The 18366-nt window shown below is 36.1% G+C and overlaps 1 protein-coding gene across 2 annotated transcripts in view; it reads left to right on the plus strand.

Annotated features, from left to right (window-relative positions):
* The window catches only part of LOC100889840, a 70423-nt gene extending 56757 nt beyond the window's left edge, over nt 1–13666 (plus strand). For both annotated transcript variants that reach the window (XM_030975318.1, XM_030975320.1), the window contains 5 exons: nt 630–787; nt 1848–1931; nt 2966–3152; nt 8999–9125; nt 11172–13666. In XM_030975318.1, coding sequence (XP_030831178.1) covers nt 630–787; nt 1848–1931; nt 2966–3152; nt 8999–9125; nt 11172–11421 — 806 coding nt within the window. In that variant the 3' untranslated portion in view covers nt 11422–13666. The remainder of the gene's footprint in view (nt 1–629; nt 788–1847; nt 1932–2965; nt 3153–8998; nt 9126–11171) is intronic.
* Nucleotides 13667–18366: the final 4700 nt, after the last annotated feature.

Here is an 18366-nt window from a genome sequence, read left to right on the forward strand (position 1 = left end):
ACAGGGCTCATTATGTATACAAAAATAGCTCGTGATCGCGTTATCTCAAGAACCGATCGATGGATTCCTGCCAAACTTGGGTCATGTATGTATCTTGCAAAGCCAACTAACTGATTAAATTTTGGGGTCATGAGGTCAAGGTCAAAGGTCACAGGGCTCATTATGTATACAAAAATAGTTTGTGATCGCGTTATCTCAAGAACCGATCGATGGATTCCTGCCAAACTTGGGTCATGTATGTATCTTGCAGAGCCAATTAACTGATTAAATTTTGGGGTCACAAGGGCAAAGGTCACAGGGCTCATTATGTTTGACTATAAATAGCTTGTGAATGCATTATCATTAAAAGCGACAGATTGATTACAATCAAACTTGAATTTTAAAAATTGCTTCCGTTTTGGTTTGTAAAATTGCTCTATGGCGGAGGCATCATTTTTGTCTGCGCGCAGTCAAATTCCATCTAGTTAGACAGAGAATTAATCCATCTTGATAGAAACTTGTATTTTTTTCCTCAGAAATATATAATTTTCTTGAAGTATTATTGCAGCTAAGATATCTTTCTGAGCTGGCTTTCAAAACGTCACTAGCCACAATCTGTTCGTCACCTTTTTGGTTTGCCCTCTCCACAGATGGGCTGTTTCATCGGTTGATGACAAGAGCAGTCAGATGGATGGATGAAAGAGATGGAAAACCAGTCAATCTTTTCCATCGTCACATCAGTCTAATGGTTGATGAAGTGCATCATGCCTTACTAGAGATGTTACCTCCACTTGAAGCCACTATCAAGGTCTGAGTCAAGTGTCAGCGATTTTTTTTTTTACCCTCATGGTGGAGATACTGAATTTTAGGTCAAGTTTTTGAGGCTGCATGTGCATCGGATCCTTTCATAGGCAATGGATAGCCTCCGCCAGGCAATGGTATTGTCATTCTCCTAAAGACGATCATACTGTCCATACATAGAGAATCAAGATCTCTTCAGGGCTCTTATTTCTTTGAAAGAATTGCATTGTGTTACCCTGAAAACTGAACCTATTATTTAGTATCAAGGTCTGGTGTTTAGTTCTCTAATCTGTATAGTGGAACCTCGTAATATTTCTCCTTCTGTTTTTTTTTAATTGGTTTTAAATACACATATATTCTAAGCTGATAAGTATATTTAAGATGTGATCACAATATAGCCCAATAATTGTTCCTGTTTTTAATCTATCTTTCTGTTCTTGTTTCGTTTTGTAATGAATTTTAATATTTTGTTATTCTATAATTGTTTGTTTTACACTGTCTTTTTTAAATTGTATAATGTAATGAGTACTTTCTTGCAAATCAGTTTATGTGTGCTGAGGTTCTTACTCTGTAAAACGAACACAGAATAAATACATTTATAAATAAATTAATAAATAAACCTCACAAAATAGAGGGAAACTACACAATTACACACTATCATATTATTAATTTCTTAATCTTTTCCCCTTTACCTTTGATGCTTAAAGGTAAAGACAAGTTTTGGAAATGCCCCTCCCTCTCAAAAAGTGAAATGGAAGCTCTTATTACCAATCATGTGAAAGAATATGTTTTCACTAATACGTGATGATACACATTTTGCCGAGAAACCGCCTACTAATTGATATATTTGGTAAATTATTATATCTATCTGAACTGGATCGATATTGCACACGTGTCGCGTATTCCCATATACATCTTTCTGTGTACAGTGCTTGTAAATTTACCAAGACTGGGCCAAATTTATTATCATATTGATGATTCCAGAACCTTGCAGTACACACCAATACTTAAATGCTAGATGATCAACCTTTTCTGATCGATTCCACAACGTTTCTTTAACATGTCAGGTCACTGTATTCCGAGGACCGGTTGCTGATGCCGATCATGATGGGGATAGTCGTAAACCTCCAGCCCCAAGTGCTGTCAAAGAGGTAGGTATATAGCTCAACAGGATGGTTTCAATTACTAGAAAATGAACAGAGAAGGAGGCGCAAAACAGTATTTACTATGCGCGTTCAACAAAACAACTTTTGTTGTTGTTGTTTGATTGGAAAATTGGTAGCTAACTTTTGTCTGTCAGTACCCATTTGAACTATAGAATTGAAATTGTCACTGGTAAACAGTTTTTGGATGTGTCATAGAACATATATTTCTAAGAGAAAGTACTGTTAACATAAGTCAAATAGGTGGGACTGCAAAAAATAGTTTGACTTTGGAAAATTCAACTTAGGAAGTGTAAATAACACATGATTTGCATAGCTTTTTCCCCAAAAATAGATTTAACTAAGGAAAAAAGTATAACTTGTACTTAATCTAAGTTGTGCAGATCGAGTTAACTGTAGTCTGTTGTTTTATTACACTAACAATCCCATGGTCTGAAGTGAGGTGAAACTTCCTAATAGTCCTGTTAGATTGGAAACCAATAAAGTTAGACCAAAGAGCACTTAAAATTTGACTTAGAAATCAACTACAGTTGAATGTAGGATTAACTCTAATTCTATTTCTGAATGTCTGGTTACTAGCCACATTCTATATCTAGTTAATGTGGTAACACAGTTCAGCTATCATACTGTGAAACTTTATGCTTCATCAAAACTGTAGACCTTTCTCAAACCGTTCTGTGTGAGTAGGCTTATAGACAATTGTAAATGAACTTCCAAGAGAATATTAATAGTTCATGATTGATTTTGGTCTAAATCTATAGATATTGGAAAACAAGTACTGTTTGTGGATCAGGAAGATGAGTGGACCATTTTTTTTCCTACACCCAAATAGACAATGCCGGTATCCCAGACTTTGTTAGGTTAAAAGACAATATAAGCCGATGCGACGTGTTATCAGTGGACTGTATCCTAATAACAGTTTAATTGTAGATCCGTCTACTATGAGATGTGAAATCAAGTAAGCTAGTAGCCAAAAGGAAATTAAAGTATCTGTCTTGGGGCTGTTTGTGTATTCATGGCAGGTGATGGACTTTGTTACGGAAACCCTTGATAGCCTTATTCAGCTCTGGGCTAGGAGGATAGAGTATGATGTCTGCTTTCTGTGCCCGAAGTGCAGTAAGAAGATGCTGCTTAAAGACTGCTACAAGGGAATGTCACTCAAGTGTGTACTACATAACATCCCTACGGCTGCAATCAAGTTCAAGTTTGGTAGGTCTTTAAGGCTTGGTACCCCACCAAAAACTATTTTGCTCTCTATTGAAACAAATCTATCACTCAGCAAACCTGTGGTCCCATTAAGAAATACCCCCTAGTCTGTCAGAGAGCCTTTGAGTGAGGGAAATGTAAGATAATAACTTTTCCATATGGGGTGATGGTAGGAAATGCAAAATATGGCCTATTGGGCATGAAACTGAAAGCTAATCCTGGTGATTGATAATGCATGTTATTAGGTAAACTCCTGAATGGTGACAAATTCCCCATGAGAGCTCACTACTGTGTGTCTTAAATATGGATAAAAGTCACTCATGTGAAGAATAGTTGACACACCTGTACACGCTGACGGACATAGAATAGGACCTGCATGTGTAGCACCAAAATTTCTAGGGAGGGGGGAGGATCATTAATTAAACTAGCGCAGCATAATTTTGTAATTTCCCACCTGTCAGTCCACAGAAACAAGTTATCAAACAATTTACACATTCATGCTTAATCAACAAGAATCTAGTCTCGAAACAAACTAGAGAACTATAGGCACTATAAAGGAAATCTATAGGTTCCTATAGGTAATACAAAACATATTTACAATATATTTACAAAGAATATGCAACTCTGATTACATAGTTTAACTTAATCATGGAGCAAGTTGTTTCAAACTCAACATGTAGTAGAGTAATACTGAACCTTAAATTAACATCATGGTAATAAGTTGAGAGAGAGAAATAGTATCTCTATAGCTTAAAACAAAATTATGTTTGACAAAGATGGTCTCAGGTTGACAGGGCCGGGTGTCATGGGTGGACAACCTTTAGCCTGGAGTACTTCTGCACACCGCGGAATGAACCGTCTGTAGAAATTGATCAGCCCGAGGAACTCTCGTAGCTTGGTAAGTGATGTAGGTATCGGAAAATCACGGATGATCTTCACCTTGTCACTAAGTGGCTGTATTCCTTCCGAGTCAACTTTATGCCCTAGAAAGGACAGTAAAGGTACTCCGAACTGACACTTAGCGGGATTCCATTCCTTAGATTCCATACTCTTGCAGGCGGTCAAAGAGTAAACGGAGATGTGCCTCGTGTTCGTCTTTGGTAGTACTAGCTACAAGAATATCGTCTAGATAAACATAGACGAAAGGAAGACCGCGAGTGACATCATCCATCAATCTTTGGAATGTCTGAGCTGCATTGCGAAGGCCAAACGGCATCCTAACAAACTCGAATAATCCAAAAGGGGTGGTTATAGCTGTCTTGTGGATATCGCTAGGCTCGACTGGGATCTGATGATATGCCCTGATGAGATCAATCTTGGAAAAGATTGTCTTGCCACTAAGTGACGCAGAGAAATCTTGCAAATGAGGAATAGGGTATCTATCAGGAATAGTACGAGCATTAAGCATGCGATAATCTCCACAAGGTCGCCAGTCCCCTGGTGTCTTCTTCGGAACCATGTGCAAGGGACTTGACCAGTTGCTATCAGATTGTCTGATAATGCCGAGTTCAAGCATGTGTTCAAACTCTGCCTTGGCAATCTGCTGCCGATCTGGAGCAAGCCGACGAGGGCGAGCTGAAGCAGGTGGGCCTCGAGTTTGGATATGGTGGGTGGTTGTATGCTTGACTTCTGAGTGCTTGTACACTGGCCGGGTGATGTCAGGATACTCACGAAGAAGGGAGTGGAAACGCTCCGAAGTATCTTGCTTGACATACACCGGGCTAATGATGCCTGTGTATGTACCGACTCCCTGTACTGTAAGAGTGGTGGTGGTGTCTATCAGCCGTCGATGTTTGATGTCGACTAATAGTCCATAGTTATCAAGGAAATCGGCTCCCAAGATAGGTGTAGGTATGTCCGTGACAACAAAAATCCAACGAAAAACTCGCCGCAACCCAAGATCAAGAGTGAAAGATCTCTGGCCAAAAGTCTTAATGGGTGACTTGTTAACAGCTTGAAGTTGGATATTTGTTGCACTTACCATTGCCGATTTTCCTAACATGGAATGAGGGAAAATACTAACTTCGGCCCCAGTATCAACAAGAAAACGCGTGCCTGATTGTTTATCATGAACAAAGAAAAGGCGACTGGGTTGAATGGTGCCAAGTGAATTAGTCGCCGCTATTCCTTGGCGGGCCCGTTTCCCTGGACATATCCAGGGCGGCTTTGTCCTGCTGAGTATGAACAAGGACTTATGCACTTCTGGGCTCGTTTGCCATGCTTCCAGTGGTACCAACATTCAGCCCCAGCATGTTGTTGATGCCGACTCGGGCTACGGGAAGCTGATTGGCGAGGGCCGGAATTCTTCGGGCCTCGCTGTCGACTGCGACTTCTGCGGTCCTCCTGTATAGAACAAGTCAAGGCTTGCACCTGAGCAGCCAGTTGAGCAACCTGGGTAGAAAGTCGATGTACTTCACCAGAGTCATTGGGAGTAGCGCAAGCGTAAGTCTGCGCTGGCACTTCTTTAGGTAAGACATGAGAAATAGTAGGCGGACCAGCAACTTCAACAATTTTGTCGGCTAATGCCGCTAGCGCAACCAAGCTGACATCATCGCTTGTGGAAGCGAGAATCAACTGTACATTGGTTGGCAGGCGTTGCAAAAATAATTGCTTAAGTATACTAGTTTCCAAAGTATTAGAGCCTAATAACTGTTGCATTCTCCTAAGGAGTTGGGAGGGCGACCTATCGCCTAACTCTTCACTCGTCAGCAATTTGTTCAGACGCTTTTGCTCAGAGACAGAAGTTCGCTTAACCAGTGCTGCTTTTAGTATCTTGTACGGCTCTGTTTGGGGAGGGGCAATTAAAATATCGCGCACCTCTAGAGCTACCTCTGGTTGTAATGAGGCGACAACATAAGCAAACTTTGTAGACTCAACTGAGACACCTCTAGTTTGAAACTGAGCCTCAACCTGAGCAAACCAAATATCAGGATCATGTGCCCAAAATGGTGGAAGCTTTAAACTAACATATGAGACTTGAGGGGATGGCTCAGAAGCCTCACTAGGTAATACATTGCTATCAGTATCAGGCATGATAATGACGATGACAAGGTAGATTAGATCAACAGAAGAAAAAAAATCTGTATCACGTCGGGATCACCAGTTTAGGGAATTAAATCACCTAAATAAAAGAAATAGAAATAGATTTCTTTCCTACCTTGTCTCGTAGAAACACCTGTTGAGTACAGATACTTGGAACATATATTATATCACAAGTAGTAGTTCAAATATTGCACAGCACCCGTAGAAAGAATATGTAAGACCATGTACAAAGTAATGACGCTTCTTCGCGAATTAAGTAACGAAGAAGAAACTTATAATCTCTATAAAGTAATAAGGCCTCAGAACCGAGTAGAGAAACAAGCGAAGAAATAGGACAAGAATTAAGATGAAGCTGAATTAGCTTTGCTGTAGATAGACTCTCTAGAATACGTGTGCTCTATATGAACAGCTCAGGAGAAGTGATCAAAATAGGTGTGGCAAATAAAGCAAGCAAGTGTAATGTCCCTGTACAGTATAAGCTATACCAGTACATTAGGTGGTTGCACATCCCAACCCATAGGGTATGGAATGTGCTTGCCAGAGTAAGTATTTGTGGCACTCTAGTAATGCAACAGGTGTCACTAAAGAAATGAGTGACAATGGAATAAAAGGCTAGACTTCAAGCCACACAATAAAGACAAGACAATAATATTTACAAATGCAAAGTTCTCCAAAGGTCAAGTCACTACAGCCTGAAAGGGCAAGAAAAACAGAAATTATTGAAGATGTTTCGAGGATGCTTCCTCTCCTACTTTATATAGTGAAAGAGGAAGATGCCTCAAGAAAATCTTCGATGGAGGTATATCGGATATAACATTATTATAGGTAAGGGGGTCTTGAAAGTAATAGTTGGTTGTGGGTGTTGAGCCTTGAGTCATTTATACAGCAATATAAGACATTGAAAATATATCATAAGCAAAATCATGCAAAATAATAAAAACTAATTTTAACAGCTGAGAACATAATAATATGAAACATACTTTAATCTTAAAAACTTTCTACCCCTATAGCAATTAATATGGAGCAGTCCCTGGGAAAAAAAATGTGTAAAAACATGTAAATTCGACCTTTTTGGGGGGTGTAAATTTTCAAATTTTCGAGGGCAATAAAAAAAAATGTGCTCACTACAATGCAATGCTATTATTTCTCAAAGTATAATGAGTTTAGTGTATATAAATGTGATGGCATTTCACACCATTCAATAGGGGATATGAAACCGATTCTGATAACTAAAATCTTGTGTTTGTAAATACACAGGATAAGGGTTTATTAACAATCAAAGAAACCAGACTCTCAAATTGAAGAAAAAAACGGGAATGATAGCATGGACGGCATTGATGTCACACATCTTAAGCCCCCATCACACCAAACTAGTTCTCATTACATTCTCGAAAATGTTGCCAAACGAGCTCAAACTGTGTGCGAACGGAGTTGGGCGTAATAGCAACTGTTTGCGACCTGTTTAAGGACTTTATGGACGGGATCGGACTGGACTAATGTCTCTAATACGACCCTAGTTAGTTCATTAAAAGGCAACAATACGTCCAACTCATCTGTACCCGTCCACAGTCAGTTCATATCAAGTTCAGATCGGATGAATTTGATATTTCCAAGCAGTCCATACCATTTTTACTAGTTCAGAACTTGTTCTAACTAGTTTATAACCCAACCACCTCGTTCAGAGACAGTTCAACTCGTCCTCATCTCGTTCTTAGTGCGTTCGAACGTGCTTCTATCGTGCTTTGCAATCCCGTCCTGGTTCGAGGGCTATACAAACCCAGCGCGTTCTTCCTCATTGATGCTCGACCACATCACGTGGTAACACGTTCCTAGTAGGATCGAAGTACGGCAATTCAATTCATAGTACCACAATTCCGATCGTAATACGTCCATCTCGTTTTAAGTACGTTGTCACTCCGTCCAATTGCAGGACGGGGAGAATTTTGGACAGGCTCAAAGTTCTAGACCACCCTTCCCGTCCAAGCCGGTCCGAGCCTATCCATGAAGTCCTTAAAAAGATTGTAAATAGTTGCTAATATGTTCACTCCGTTTACACACAGTTCAAGCCTGTTTGGCAACATTTTCCAGAATGTAGTGAAAACTAGTTTGGTGTTATGGGTGCTTGACTTGAACATCTTGATCTGCAAAGCCTAAAGCGTTTAAGTTGAGGAATGGCGAGAACGCGCTGGGTTTTTATAACTCCCGAGTCAGGACGGGATTGCACACGGTCTAAGAGCGCGTTCGAACGCAATCAGAACGAGATGAGGAAGAGTTGAACTGCCTCTGAACAGGGTGGTCGGGTTAAAAACTAGTTAAAACAAGTGGCAAACTAGTTAGAATGGGTTTGGACATATTGGGAACGAGGTAGAACTAGTTAATAATGGGTTTAAACTGACTACGGACTGGCTTGGACTGCCTAATCTACCCAATCTGAACTTAATATGAACTGGCTGTGGACGGGGTACAAACGAGATGGACATATTGAGGACTGTTTACGAACGAACTAGGATTGTATTCTAGACATTTTTTACACATTCTGCCCCGACCACAACCCGTTTTACGATTTTCTAGGACGGTTCCAGAACGTGGTGAGAACTAGTTTGGTGTGATGAGGGCTTTAGCAGCGTTCAAAGAGCTCTTCAGGTGCTATTCCAGGGCTGTTTTTAAGCATTTTGTAATTGATAATCATTAATTTGAAATGTTTCCAAGCATTGAATTTTGATAATTTTGTCCAATCAAAGTTTCACCTTTGCAATAATGAACAAAAATTAGTTTTTAAAATCGATGAATATCTACTTTAACATCAGGAATAACCGGGGTATCACTAGCGAACACACATTCCACATCTTCAAGGCTGTCGTCATCCACAATAGTCAACATTCCTCCTCAAGGTGCAGCAGCAGCAGTTGGTGAAGTTTCTACTTCTACAGCAAGGTTAGATTTGTTTCTTAATTGCTAATGTACTTTTTGATCATTCTTGATTAAAATCCCATTGTCTCTGATGTGATAGGCCAAAACTTAGGGAACATGCAATACCGATGTTGTTCTCAGATATTTTATATGCCAGCCTAGATCAAAAGGGTTTAAACAGGATTTTTTTGCGTTCTGGTACAACGGTTGTGCAAAGTCTCTATCAACGCCCATTATGACTACAATTACAATTCTGATTTGTACTGAAAGGTACATATCCCGTTACGACACAGAAGGGGAAAACATAGAGTGGAATAAGATTAGTTAGAATTCGACAAAATTACATTGTCCATTTACAGAGGTACATTCAACATGGTTGATATCCTTTGACCAAATGAAGACATTTTGAGCATGTCAGAGTACTCGGATCAACCATGCAAAAACACACAAAATGGGACAAGGTTGATCTTAGGGTGCATTTAATCGACACTTTTTCACCCTAGAATCACGGTTTTCAAAGGCGTTTAGTTTAAAACGCAATTCGTTCAATCGATTTTTTTTTGTCGGTCGTAAAAATAAACGTGTTTAAAAACACAAACATGAAACGCTGAAAAAGATGCATTTTGTATCATGATTCTGCAAAATCACAGTCGCTAAAATTCGATTGAACGAACGTAGTCTCAATCATGATTCTATCGTGGCATCTTCCAGTTTGGGCAAAAGCCGCGCGCCTGCTTTTCATGCAATTTGTGTTCACTATACCATGTTCTTTATCGTGGCCTGTTCCGTTTTGTTATTCCTTGTTTTCCTTCTATTTTTTTCTCTTTCTGTCTTTCCTTATGTTATTCTTTGTTTCTTCCTTCTTTTCTTATGTTTTTCTTTGCTTTTTCCTTCTATCACCTTTTCTTATGTAATTCTTTGTTTTAAGCATTCTATCACTTTCTCCTATGTCTCCTATGTTTCTCTTTCTGTCTTTCCTGATGTTATTCTTTGTTTCTTCCTTCTATCACCTTCTCATTCTTTGTTTTATTATTGCGATCTATGCTCAATACAGTCAAGACAGTCGGCCGTAAAACAATTCCAGAAAGCGCGCGCCAAGGTTGACCTATACTTCCTGGGTCAAACTGCGCAGTGTGATGCGCAGTGGCTGGGCTCGAAATGAGCTAGGATCAGCGTTGATGAAAAATCACTTGAACGCAAACCGCAGTGACCTTGTTTTTTGTAACAGCGTTTTGATTTGTGATTCATGTTAGTGATTCTAGCTTTAAAAAAAATCAATTGAACACACCCCTAAATTAGATTAAGGTTTCCCTCGCGAAAACAAACTGATGCTTTAAAAGGCATCTAATATTCAAAGAGAGAAACGAAGTTGTTCAAGGAAGGATTTGATATGTTCAAGAATATAGGTAATGAATTAATACTCCGATTGTAAGGGGGGAGGGGGGCTGGGAGTTTGGATTCAACCCACCTCCCCCCCCCCCCCCTCCCCTATGTTTTGTGGCTGGTACCTGTTCGAAGAAGAAAAAAATCAAACGTACCGTAGCGTGTCCAGGGGGGGGGGATTCTTCCCCCGGCCCATTTAGGGTTAAAGGGGAAGTCCACCCTGATATCTAGTTGGTTTTTATAGAAACGTTGAAAGTTTGAGCAAAAATCGATAAAGAATAAAAAAAGTCATTAATTTTTAAAGGTGCGATTATTTAAACCCGTATCTTGCAAGTTCCCCTCCCAAGTGCCCTGTACTCTTTTAGAATGTGTAAACACATTGTCGTTATACATTGTAAATTTACCAGTATGAACAACTTGAGCCTTGTCCATCTCCAAAAATGCTGAAGTAATATATGGATGATATGGGTGACAATAAATTATAAATGTTTCTTGTAGCTCCCTACTAGATTCAACTTCACATACCTTAAAGTATCATTAACCTGGTCACGGGATCCTATAATAATAACAAAAATAACTGCATCGAAACTAAATGTGGTAACACGCAGTACCATCACAAAACGTAGGTCTTATAACGTTACACTATTTATTTATTAACATATATATTTTGTTTTTATATCAAACCAGGGCAGTGAGCGACAAAATGCTAAATAGGTTGGCAAAAGAAATACCAATCAATGACTACCTCACATTCAGTGAAAAGCTTGGAATCACGCGAACCCAGGCCAAGAACATTCTTGTAGAGTGTCTCAACAACTGTGAGAGGGCAACGAGTGAATGCATTGCAAAATGGAGGATAAGATCACCTCGTAGTGTGGCTGACTTACATGAAGTTCTGAGAGAAGCTGAATTGGAGACTTTAATTTGGTTACTGTAATGAACATCAATAAAAAGTAAGCCATGTGGGGGGGGGGGGGGAGGGAATGTGGTCAACACACACACACAAACTCATTAACGCATACATTGAGCATTATGTTCTGCGACGGAGGAGATACGCATACAACCAAAACACTACTATAATAATAACTATAATAAGTAAATGTCCAATTACTATCATAGAGTTAAAATACTGAGATTCTGGCCAAATTTATTGGGGGAGGGGGATATCAAAACAAAATTTAAAAGATAAAATGTTTTTGGCTCAAAATTTATATTCAACAAACTGCCATAATTAACTCTATGGAATTGATGTCAACTTAAAGGTATTTTGATTATCGATCATATGACATCAACTCCATGGTGATTTAAGGTTTGACTTAAAATTTATCTTTAAAAACCTTTTAAACACACATTACACATATATCCATACAGTTAACACACATATTTCGTTTTTGTGGAAATCAAATCAATAACCTTGGGTTGCTATGAATTTTCACCGAAAAGAGATATAAGCCTCTCCTTTGCACAATATATTGTTCTAGTACATTCCTGGAACGTTTCAAACAAAGAATCCCTCCCTAATATTTGATATATGGAAAATAATGTTATAATTCAATTTTGTGAAAGAAAATCATCCCCAAATCATTAAAAAACATTGTCATGCCATCTATTTCTAATTGCCTCGAAAAAGGTATAAAAATACAAATATTTTATTGATATTTTTATATGAAACCAAACTCAGGGTGGTTCAAGATTTTCTAACAGTATTATTTAAAAATACTATTTTTCTATAAAAGGACCGCTTTCTTGGACACCCCCTCCGATTTTGGGGTGACCGCTAATAATAAACTAAAATGTAATAAAACTTTGAATGCATAATTTTATGCAGTAAAGTCTAGGTTTGGTATGAAAAAAGAAGAAGATAGTTTTGATTTTTATCCCCTCAAAAATTTAAGCGCAATAAATAGGATCAGTGCATGCGCAATAGTAATCGCCATAGCGTATTGAGAGATAAGTGTGACACGCGCACATGTACTAGATCAAAGCTCAATTCATGGAGCTCCAAATTGTTCCCTCCCACATACAATAATATGAAAGGGAACTACTATAGCGTCCCATCACTTGAACCTTGCTTGCAAAAGCGTGCGCGTCTCACAACTATCTCTCTCTCAATATGCTATGGTATTCGCTTTTATGATAAACATTTCCGTTAAAGCCTTTCTTGGAGAAATCACTACTAGCAAAGTGATTAACTTATTCAACTTGTGGTATTGTATTTAGTATGTAAGCTGTCTACTGTAGGAAACAACTAAGCATTTTTCCTAATCTAACTTTCTAAATTATACAACTCCTCAAAATATCACTAATTTCAAATTAGGAAACAAACATGAACTATAATCCTTGTAAAAATTGTTTTAGATTTCAACGCATTTTGATTTTGTTTTGGTCACTATGGCTTCTTATAAAGATAATATTTAGTAAGTTACCTTTATGTCCTTCTACATGCAGAGAAGCAGATCAAAAAAATTCAGGACGACTCTGTATAGATCATTTCAACCTGTTTTGCGATAGTCGGAAAGTCAATATGGTTTTAGAGCTGGTCACTCCACATCCTCTGCACTAATTGATTTTGTTTATAAAGTTTCAAATGCCTTAGATAATAAACAAATTATGTTAGGAATATTTCTCGATCTTAGTAAGGCATTTGATACGTTGGATCATAAAATTCTCTTAGATAAATTGTTCAATTATGGAATACGAGGTGTTTTGTTAAAATGGTTTGAAAGCTATTTAACAAGCCAAAAACAAAATGTTCTTTTTAATAAAATTAAATCTGATTTTAAAACCATAGGATGTGGAGTACCTCAAGGCTCGATATTGGGACCCTTATTATTTCTTGTATATATGAATGATATTACTCAGGCTTCATGTATATTGTATGCCGATGATTCCAGTTTATTTTTGTCTGATAACGATTTAGATAGACTAGTGATACGATTTAATGATGAGCTTCAAAACATTTCTCAATGGTTGTATATTAATAAATTAATCTTAAATGTAAAGAAAACTAATTATATAATTTTTACAAACAAAAACATTACAACTGATGATATTGAAGTAAAGATTAATGGAAATGTTGTACAGCGTTGTAACTCATTGACATTTTTAGGAATTCAAATTGATTATAAAATTAGGTATAGCACACCAAAAATAATTACAACAAACACATGTTATTTGATGGTTGCAAATGATCAAGCTTTATGAAAGCTTCAAAAAACAAAAAAACAGAATTGAAATCGGTCAATGCGTTGTGATTTTATACAATTTTTTTGATATCGCAAAATTACCGAAAAACCTGCCAGAAATGGTCAAATTGTCAAAAATGGCATAATTCGACAAAGTTGACAACTTAATTCATCACTTTCTTGGACACAAGTAATAAATTAAATTGTCAGACACTAAAATATCATCCTTGTGGTAAAAAATACAAAAAATAAAAATTCATATATCTATTACCGTTTTGAAAACAGAAGCCAACAAAATAAGTCATTTTTGCCATTTTTGCCATTTTTGCGAATCTGCAGATATAAAAAAGTTGTGAAAATAACTAAGTCCGCCTAATTAATATGCGCATATGTAATCAAGTCAAAACCGAACATGATACATCAGTGAAACCTATGTATATCAGACAGGTATGGAAATATATATCATTTGTAATAAAATGAATATTCATCAAATTTCATCAAAAGAATATTCATCAAATATGCAAATTAGGTCATTTTAGCTAATTCTATATTCGCGCACTCATTATGCAAATTAGGAAGTCAAACTGTTCATTTTTGGGGCATTTTTTAAATCATATTTTCATAGATCATATTTACACCAAATATATTGACCTTAAATTCCTAATATTTTTGCAATGCCAATACAATATGGCGATGGAAATTACTTGGATCACCGTCACAGCTATTTCCTGATGTTTTTCACAAATAATTCAGAAAAACTGATCATATGATAAGAATTTGTAGAGTTTCAGCTACATAACAGTATATCTTTTTTTTTCAAAGATGTCAGATTTGAGGATTTATGACGATTTTCCGAGATACCATTCAATCTTTGGGCATGATGGTAACCCTTTTGGCCATAACATTCCACAAGGACTGAATTTCAGAGTGAAAGAAACTTTAGTGACCCCAGTACAGTGGCTACCTTGAGTGTAAATAACAAATTAATTCAATTAGTGAAACACATGAGGATATTGCATTTTTGTAGGGGAGTTTTATACATTGAGGTGCATTTTTTTCACCACGCAGAATAGCAGCGCGAGTCAACGGGCGATTAGCGGGCCATGTCACACATGGCTGAAAAGACAATATTCTAATTCAATAATTAACATATTTCCCACATGCCTATAACAATGAAACTACACAGAATTGTAGTTAAAGGTATGCTTGAAATATATGTGAAATAAAAATTCAAAAATATTGTTTAGTTTTTTTTTAAATACATTTACAAAAATTGCTATTGCTACCAACTGAATGCTGTTGTGTGTGTGTGTTCGCGGGGCAGACTGTTTGCACAGGCAGTGTGATCACCCTAATAAAATGTCATGGCACGTTCATATTGAAGCAATCTGTAATAAAATCTTGAAAGTAGTTGGTATTTTATACAAATTAAAACATTTCCCTTATAAGATTTTATTAATGATATACAATGCATTGGTTTTATCACAATTAAATTATTGCAATATTGTTTGGGCAAATTCAAAAGATTATTGTATGAATAGACTATATAAATTACAAAAGAAGGCAATACGTATTATCTCAGGATCCCATTATCTTGCCCATACAAATCCTATTTTTGTCCGTTTTAAATGTTTTAATGTATTTGAATTGAATGACTAAAATATTGTTATATTTATGTTTTTATGTCATAAGGTATTATCCCTCCTAGTCTTTCAAACAAATTTATTTTGAATTCTGAAATACATTCATATGGAACTAGGCAATCATTTCATTTTCATTTACCACTTATTAAAACTTCTGTCTCTAAAAATTCAATTTTCTTTAAAGGACCAATTTTATGGAATGAGTTACCTTCTAGTGTTAAATCAAGCCCAACTCTGAATACATTTAAAAGGAGATACAAAAAATTAAGTTTTTGTGAATAGTATTTTATCATATATATATATATATATGCAATCAGGTGTTAGATGTTAGGTGTTAGTTATTAGGTGTTAGCTGTAAAGTGTTAAGTGTTATAGGTTAAAATTATTTTTATGTCACAAGGGACCAGCCCTAAATAAGACTTAATTGTTCTTTCTTGCTGGTTCCTCATTCGCTTATATATTTGTATTTTATGTTTATCTTTTGTTATGTTATTTGTATGTTCTTTACTTATCTGTAAATATCAATGTTATAATTATGTATGTTTTTTATATGATGAATGGAATAAAATGAATTGAATTGAATTGATCTCAAAAGTGCTGAGAACCTCTTAGAATTGAACAAGTATGATTACTCTGTAACTTGGGAGCAACTACTGAGCCAATTAACGTATATCGGGAAAGACTTTGAAAGACTTGTACAAAAGTCTGTGGAGAAAACAGGAATAATTGGAGTACCAACAAATAATAATTGACTGCTTTATTTCATTTATTTACAAATTTACTTGACAAAGTTGTAAAACGATCTACTTTCGAAGATTCAACTCAAGGGCAATTTCTATTGTATATGTTATTGAAATTTGTGTTCGGATTACATATCGCACAAATTGTCTGAAGTTGGCGGTCTCCTGCGTTCACAGATACTGTTTATTGTAAAATTATAATTTCATATATGTGTGTTTTGCTTGGGTGTTTAAAAGTAATCTGTTAATGTCTGGAAATATATTTGTTAATGTAATATTCAATTATTCTGCATTACGTTATTTAAAGTTACTATGTCCCTTTTGCAGCCAACCTCAAATTCTGTAGAACTTTGCAGGAATTATGAATATGTCATGTATGTCCTATCTGTGAAATTTAAACGTTAGCAGTGTCCTCATATTCAAATTATGCAAGGAAAACCGTTTACTTGCTAGACTTCACTGTCAGACACTATTGAGTGACTTACTGGCTTTTTTTCTAAATGGTAGTAACATACATGAAAAGAGTTGTAAAGGGTACATGAGCATTTGTCTACATCAATAACCCACTTCTTGTGATGGCCAAGATTAAACTGATTGAATCTTTGCGCAGCATAAAACGTATGACCATTCGGTACAATTGTCTGACAATCAAGACTATTACTTTTGGGCTCTATAGCCCTAAAGTCGATTTGACATCTAATAGTCGTTATTTTCCCACTTGAAGACATTTTCAAGTCCCACCTTTGTTAGGGAAGTTCTAAATTAGTATTATCTTTCAAATGCAACAAAAAAGTTGATTTCTCGAAAGTAGTTGCGATCTTGTTTTGTCTAGTATTCATACATTATCTCATATTCTTAATATACTTAATTGCTACTGTTATATACATGAATCTTATTAATTTATGTAAGATGTATGCAAATTCTTAACATGAATTTTATTCGTTTTCATACCCTTCTAACCTGTACATATACCATTCGTGTTCAGAGTACATATTTCTATGGAAGTCGAAGTTTATTATGGTGTGAAAAAAACTGGATTATTTTCATAAATTTAGTATCGTTCTCAGAATACTTTTAATGTTCTTGGCAGCTTGTGACTGAATTGTACATAGACTTGAGAGAGGGGTAATATTATTTTATCAGAATTTATACTTAAGTTTACAAGGAGTCTTCTAAGATTGCTTCTATTTTGATTATCTACATAATATAAACGTACCTATACAGTGAGCATTGCGGCAGATTTACAACTATCAACAGAGCCTACCTAATAACGTTCACATGTAGACATATTTGGAAATTAACATTTATTTGACTGTGAAAGCAAATGATCGGTACAGTGCCTTGTTCACATAGTATTGTAAATGTCATTATATCTTGTGACAGAATACCACATAGATTATTCTAAAATGGTGTAGAAAGAAGATATGTTAGTTTTAGTCAGATTATTATTTAGTTTTAAAGGTTATTATTTTAGTTTGAGAGAGTATTGTTATAGTTAGTTTCTATAGGCCTATATATTTACAGATTAGTTTTATGACAAACATGTGATGAGTTTATTCCGTGTCCATAATTCATAGTTTCATGTCATTTTTCTATACATATCTAATTAGAGTTGCAATAGATTTCCATGCATCAATATCTAACAAATGAATTTACATATGTACAGCGTGAGTCACAAATGGAAACTCAGATTCAATTCTATAAATAACACGACCGCAACTATTTTCGAAAAATCAACCCAAAAACAATTACAAAACCCTATTGTTTGTCCGATGGAAATCATGTTCAGCTTTATTCTTAATACGTCATCATCATGTTCGTACATTTCAAAAGGTGACGCACAAGGCTATTGAAAATGCCTCAGGTTAATATTTCATAAGTAGTTGCTATCGTATTAAATATTGATGCAATCACAATTGTTCATAGACTGTTCTAGAATGGCGGAGAAAGATAATAAGTCAGTTTTTATCAAACTCAAAACGTGCACTTTGCCTTTAAAACATGGTATCACTTTTTCATTATCTCTCATTCAATCGTTTATTAAAATTGTAGATGTTCATAAAAGTGCTTGTAATCCTTGTATATTTATTATTATCAATTCATTTACAAACAGGTGATGTGTTTATATGTGTACTTCATAAGTTCAGGGTATCATTTTCTTTATGTGCATATCCAACTTGTCCGATGAGTCATGCTGTACCTACTTGAATATCAAAGTTTTATATAGTGTAAAAACAAACGATCATCAATTAGTTATTTTTTACAAATGATTGTATATTTTCAAACAGAACTATGCAATATGTTATTGTGTGTA

Source organism: Strongylocentrotus purpuratus, unplaced genomic scaffold, assembly GCF_000002235.5.
Source record: "Strongylocentrotus purpuratus isolate Spur 01 unplaced genomic scaffold, Spur_5.0 spur5_scaffold_8, whole genome shotgun sequence".
NCBI classification, from domain to species: domain Eukaryota; kingdom Metazoa; phylum Echinodermata; class Echinoidea; order Camarodonta; family Strongylocentrotidae; genus Strongylocentrotus; species Strongylocentrotus purpuratus.